The sequence below is a fragment of the Halichoerus grypus genome, chromosome 15 (assembly GCF_964656455.1).
Source record: "Halichoerus grypus chromosome 15, mHalGry1.hap1.1, whole genome shotgun sequence".
In the NCBI taxonomy this organism is placed as follows: Eukaryota; Metazoa; Chordata; class Mammalia; order Carnivora; family Phocidae; genus Halichoerus; species Halichoerus grypus.
Window position 1 is genome coordinate 50,232,744 of NC_135726.1, and position 6,890 is coordinate 50,239,633.

Sequence of the window (6,890 nt, forward strand, 5' to 3'; positions counted from 1 at the left end):
TCAGTGATAATAGTTTTATTTTGGTGTTCTCTTTCTTTACATTGACTTTTAAAGTTATATTTCCTTCAATTTTTAATAAAATACTAAATACCTCAGTATGCATTTCTGTAGGCTGTAGTTCCTATAGTGCCTATAACTGTCCACTGTGAGTTGGGTTCTCTCAGACCCACCAAGTCATAACCGCCCACTGTAGACAAAAGTGGTACATCTGGAATCAAGCATTTTCAGGACCAGAGTGCACAAGCAGGTCACATGAATATGTAACCCAGGCTCCATTTCATTCACCATGGTTGCATCAGTACCTCTCCCTCAGCTCATAAATGTATGTATGGCTTCATGGGGGATCATTTATGACCAGCTGATAGAGGAGGAAAAATTTGATTCACATATTCATCCATTCAGTATACAAGCCAGAAATAGATGGACAGTACACTATAGCACCATTCAGGAGTGGCCCTGAAAATTCTCCCAGTGGAGTAAGAATTTTATGAGTATATCAGGGCTCCTGGGTGGCTCAGTTGTTAAGTGTCTGCCTTCGGCTCAGGTCATGGTCCCAGGGTCCTGGGATCGAGCCCCACGTCGGGCTCCCTGCTCAGCAGGAAACCTACTTCTCCCTCTCCCACTCCCCCTGCTTGTGTTCCTGCTCTCACTATCCCTCTCTCTGTCAAATAAATAAATAAAATCTTAAAAAAAAATAATTTTATCAGTATATGTGGTAATTCCCTTTGTGTGAAAGGAAAAGTGACCTAAAGTTAGAATATATATGGCCTCATGTGCAGTGGTGCATGGATTGTCAATTAGTAAGGTATCTGAGAACAAGATTGGAAGATCAAGGAAAAGGAGGCCTGGGGTGGAGGGATGTGGAGAGAAATGGTAGTAGGCATGAAGTGTATGTAAACAATTTTGTATTTTACATTAAAACCCACAGAGAGCATGTACTGTGAATGAGACAGTACATCAGGTAGACAAAATGATGTGGTCAGTTAATATCATCTATTCTTTGTCATTGTTTTCCTAATTGTGGCACGATGGTGGCAGGGATAGAAGTTACCCATGGGCCAAACAGCATGGGCTTTCATTTACCAAAGTTGATGTAGCTATTAGTGCCACAAAATATTCAGCTTGCTAACAACAGAGACAAATTCAGAGTCCCAGATATGGCACAGTCCCTCAAGGAGACCAACCAACCATTTGATGGCAAAGCAGAACTACTTCCACACTGGACAGGAATTAACACATATTCTGATTATGGATTTACCTTTCCTGTCCTCAGGGCTTCAGCTAGTACTAGCATATGAAGGCTTACAGAGCTTTTGACCATTGTCATGGACCCCAATAACATTCCATCCAGCCAGGAACCTACTTTGCTGGAAAGGAGATGCAGGAGTTGGCCCAGGACCATAGGTTCCATTGTATTATATATTGTACCAACAAAAGCTGCCAACCTGATAAAGCATCAGAAGGCCTTTTGAGGACACAGCTAAAATGCCAGGTTGGAGGATATACTTTACAAGAATGGAGTGCCATCCTCCAGGATACAGTACATCCTTGGAATAAAAATTTAGTGAAAAATATAAATTTACAGATTCAAGAAGTTCAGGGAACTCTAAGAAGGATAAATAACAAACTACAGGGAGACACAACATAATAAAACTGTCTTAAAGCAAATATAAAGAGAATTGTGAAAGAAGCTATATAAATAGGACACATTACATAAGGGGGAAATGATACAAATGATTGCTGACTTTTCATTAAAAAATTGAAAGACTGAAGACAATGGAGTAACATAATTAAAGGGCCAAAAGAAAAGAAATAAGAAAGAATAACCCCAAATTATTCATCCAGTAAAAATATCCTCCAACGGGCGCCTGGGTGGCTCAGTCGTTAAGCGTCTGCCTTCGGCTCAGGTCATGATCCCAGGGTCCTGGGATCGAGTCCCACATCGGGCTCCCTGCTCGGCGGGAGGCCTGCTTCTCCCTCTCCCACTCCCCCTGCTTGTGTTCCTGCTCTCGCTACCTCTCTCTCTGTCAAATAAATAAATAAAATCTTTAAAAAAAAAAAAAAATATCCTCCAACAATGAAAGCAAAATGAAGATACTTTTAGATTAAAAAAAAAGTTAAGAGAATTTATCATCAGAAGACCTTAACTACAGGGAATGCTAATGGAATTTCTGCAGGTTGAAGGGAAGATATCAAATGAAAACATAGATTGTTGTGATGAGTACTGGGTGTTATACATAACTAATGAATCATTGAACACTACATCAAAAACTAATGATGAACTATATGTTGGCTAACTGAACATAATAAAAAAAAACAGATTGTTAGGAAGAAAAGAAGTGTGCACAAAATAGTAAATATGTGGGCTACCTTTTTCTTTCTCAGTGTCTTTAAAACACATGACTGTTTAAACAAAACTCTAACATTTTGTTGTGTGATTTAAAGCATATATAAATGTAACATATGCAATAAGTTCAATATAAAGCATAAAAGTAAATGGAACATTACAGGCACAGCTGAGATGTACTAAGCCCACTACAGCCAATCTCCCCCATGGATTACAACCAAAAACTCTGGATAAAATACAAAGAGCAACTACCTGAGGATTTTGTAAAGCAGATAATAGCAGGCAGATTAAGGAGAGAATCAAAACTTGAAGATCAATTAGTATGGCAAGGTGAATTTCCTTCTATTTACTTATTTATTTTGCCCCTTCTTTTATCTCCTGGCTTTGAACTGACGGTTGGCCAAACTGGGAAACACCCTGGGAACAGAGAGGCAAAAATCCTGAGAGAAACTTATCCTCTGACCAGAGCACTAGAAAAGAGGGTCCCTGTGACCCTGAGAGTATTGGGGGGGGATCCCCCTTTTCTTCTGTTCTACACCCGCCCTCCATTCCTGGTGCCTGCCCAAGGTCAGCACCAGTGATGGAACTGCACTGATGTCAGTGCATATGAAATCCTGAGTTAAAACCCATTTCTCTAGATACAGGAACTGAGAAAAGAGCTTTTGTTATGTAGAGTGTGGGGAGGAATGGTCATTATATATCTAACTTTCTTTCACCACTGTAACGGTGGCCCAGTAGTACAGCAGTATGTGATAGGGTGGCTAAAACTCTGAGAGAATCTCATCTTTTGGGTCAAAGAAACTTGGAAAGAGGGCCCTTACAATCCAAAGTGTGAGAGGCGATTCAAAAGAGGACATTGCTAAAGAAGGAGATACTCAGGTTCTATGGATGAACTGATACAATTTCCAGGCTCACCCCTAAGCTGCACATTCACAGCATACCCAAAGAAGTGTAGAAAAGACATTGCTCAGAACTCAACTAATTTCTGGGGTGCCTGGGTGATTTAATCAGTTAAGTGTCTGATTTCAGCTCAGGTCATAATCTCAGGGTCCTGGGATGGAATCTGACACCGGGCTCCACACTCAGCAGGGAGTCTGCTTATGCCTCTCCTGGTCCCTCAGCCCCTCCCCACATTCATGCTCTCGCTCTCAAATAAATAAATAAATAAAATATTTTTAAAAAAAGAACTCACTAATTTCTGAATGGCTCAATGAATGACAGACCCAAACAATATATCCAGGGTTTTGGAACCAACACATACAGAAAGTGAGGCATAATTTGTGATTTGAACCTAACCCAGTTGAATGTCTGCTGAAACAAAAAATCAATATACTCCAACGATCTTAATAGGAACCACAGTCTTATAATGTTATATTAAAAATGTCCAGGATATAGTCCAGAATTACTTGATACACAGAACCCAGAAATATCTGATCAACTTCAAGAGAAAAGACAACCAAGAGTTATCAACCCCTAAATATATCAAATGTTTGAATTACAAGGCAAAGATTATTTTATTACAGTAATAAAGCAGATATTATCACCATTCTCCATGAAGTATAGGTAAACACTCTTGAAATGAATGGAAATATAAAAGTTCTCAGGAGAGAAATAGAAACTATAAAAACAACCAAATTGAAATTTTAGAACTTTAAAATACAATAAATAAAATTTAAAAATTCAATGAAGGGGCATAAAAGCAGAGTAGAGATGACAAAGGCAGCTCAGTAAACTTTAAAAGTGATCAGTAGAAAGTATCCAGTCTGAAGTAGGGAAAGAAAAATTAGAAAAAACTCCACTGAGCCTCAGTGACCTTTGGGTCAATATCAAAAAGCCTAATATTTGTGTTATGTCATTGGAATTCCAGAAGGAGAGAAGAAAGAGGAATAAGAGAAAGTTTGGAGAAATAATAGTTGAAAATTCCAATTTGGTAAAAGACATACGTTTTTCAGATTCAAGAAGCTCAATAAAACCCAAACATGTTAAAATCAAAATCATCAGACTTATCATAGTTAAACTATAAAAGTCCAAAGGTGAACTTTTAAAATGCTTAAAAACATGTAGAAAAAATTATACATTATAAATAGGAGAACAATGTTTCACATCACTGTGTATTTTGAATTAAAAACCATGTATGTGAGAAGACAGTGGAGCAACATCTTAAATGTGCTGAAAGAAATGAATTGTCAAGCCAGGAAAAAAACTCAAAAGTGAAGACAAAATAGACATTTTCTGATGAAGGAAAACTAAGAGAATTCATCACCAGCAGACCTACTCTAAAGGAAATGTTGAGAAATGATAGCAGATGAAAAATCTCAGGAAGCAACAGAAATGCTAAATATTTAAGTAAATATAATACAGTATTTCCCCTTTTAAGTTCTTTAACATATGCATGATGTTTGAATAAAAAATCATAATGTCTGCTTGGTTTTTCAATGTATGTAGATACAATACATATGACCACTATAACATAAAGGGGGATGAGAAAAGGACTTGGATAGTTGTAAGGCTTCCATGTTTTTGTTCTTGTTGTTTGTTTTTGTTTTGTTTTAGTGCCAGGAATTTAAGCAGAGACTTGAAGTGGAACCAATTGACTCATAACAGTAGTAAATACAAAGTAAAGCAATGATCTTGACTTGAGCTGTCTGGCTCAGTTTTCTGGCAGAATGTCACACACAAGCATGGTCACTGGAAACAATGGTTTTCTGGCTGTCACTTGTAGCATGGTAGAATCATGTTAGGGAGGGGATGGAAAAAGTGAGCACCACTTCTTACCATGTTCTCCCTCACCCTGCTGGTCTCCCTTGGCCCCTGTGTTGGATACCGCAGAGATCACTCACCAATCAAGCCAGGACAGACCCAACAATCACTCTGTCCTCCAACTACAGCCAGACTTGCCTCCATAGCAGTACCTGTGGCTATAGTCTGGACTCCTGTGCAGGAATCTGGCTTTGCCAGTGGCAGCTGGAGAGGGTAATAGGACCTCCTGCTGAATGAAGGCAATTGAGTGAATGAATGGGTGAGCTGCAGGAGTCACTTGCAAAGGGAGCAGGAATGATAAATTAACAAAAGCTCATTCAGGCAGATGCTTTTGACATCTAACTCCCAAACCTGCCTGCTGCATGAGGGGAAGACATCTCCCATGGGCAAGAAGTCAGTGAGGTAGGGCGCCTGGGTGGCTCAGTCATTAAGCGTCTGCCTTCGGCTCAGGTCATGATCCCAGGGTCCTGGGACTGAGCCCCGCATCGGGCTCCCTGCTCTGCGGGGAGCCTGCTTCTCTCTCTCCCCCTGCTTGTGTTCCCTCTCTCGCTGGTCTCTCTCTGTCAAATAAATAAATAAAATCTTTAAAAAAAAAAAAAAAAAAAAAAGTCAGTGGGGTAGGGGCCAGGGCTTCAAGGTACAAGACTCCTGGTTCTTCCTTCTCTCAAACACCCCCTCTACTCTCACTCCCACACCTTGTGCTCCTCCTCCCCCTCCCACTCCCCTCCTCCTCTTCTTTCCCTCCTCCTCCTCCTTCTTCAATGCCCTGCTGTCTTTTGATGTTTATCTTGCCCTCTTGCCTGTGTCATTCTCATAGTCTAAGCTGTCAGGGTCAGATGACTTCCTGTCTCTATGTTTCTTTTTCTTCTTTCTTTTTCTAGAAGAATTCCTCATGGGGTTGGGCTTCTCAAACTCTGCTGACTTTGCCTCTTCCTTCCTCTCTTCCTCATAAGGTATCAGAGAATATTTGGTGCCTCCTGGTTGCATAAAATAATCCTTTGCAAAGTGGCCTTTATAGCCACACTTCTTGCAGGTAGTGTTCAGGACAGCCTCAAGGGTGATCTGTCCAGTGTAATCCTGGAAGGACCACCTCCACCTCTCTTCTTTGTCTTTTTTTTTTTTTTTTAAGATTTTATTTGTTTATTTATTTGTCAGAGAGAGAGAGCACAAGCAGGGGGAGCAGCAGGCAGAGGGAGAAGCAGACTCCCCACTGAGCAAGGAGCCCAGTGAGGGACTCGATCCCAGGACCCTGAGATCATGACCTGAGCCAAAGGCAGACGTTTAACTGACTGAGCCATCCAGGCATCCCTCCACTTCTCTTCTTGCTCAGTGATAACATTGTTGGGGTTGAGGTCTTTCTTAGTCCCTTGGTTGATGACTTTCATGGAGAGGGATACCTTTATCCTATCATTTTTCATCGCTTGGCCAATAAGCTTCACCCACACTTTGTCTCTGACATCTATTTCAGAGGGCTTTTCCATGCGACAGGATGACATGTGAGTTTGATGACCCAGAGCTTGCTTCTGACAGCATGGGATTTTGATAAAGCCTCCGTAGTCTGTCACCATACGAACCTCTCCTTGGAAAATAGTGTAGAGAGCAGGCAAGTTCTCAATGGCCTTGGGTCTTCCTGAATTCATCCTTAATGTTCTATGGCTCCTCCATTTCTCTTCTGCTTAAGCTAATTCAGGTGTCTCTGTGTCAACTCTGGGTCTCCCAAGGCTTTTGTGTTTTATGTCAAGTCATAAAATATTTACTCAAAGTAGTCCACAAAAAGTCACGT

General features: G+C 40.6%; 1 protein-coding gene across 1 annotated transcript; it reads right to left on the bottom strand.

The window, feature by feature from the left end:
• Positions 1-5,890: 5,890 nt before the first annotated feature.
• Positions 5,891-6,809, bottom strand: LOC118536656 (zinc finger CCHC domain-containing protein 17-like). The gene is made up of 2 exons (XM_036093653.2): positions 6,422-6,809; positions 5,891-6,203 (listed from the first exon to the last, which is right to left on the bottom strand). Exons 1-2 carry the CDS (start codon positions 6,745-6,747, stop codon positions 5,891-5,893), a joined length of 639 nt encoding a protein of 212 aa, XP_035949546.1. The 5' UTR covers positions 6,748-6,809.
• Between the last annotated feature and the right edge of the window lie 81 nt (positions 6,810-6,890).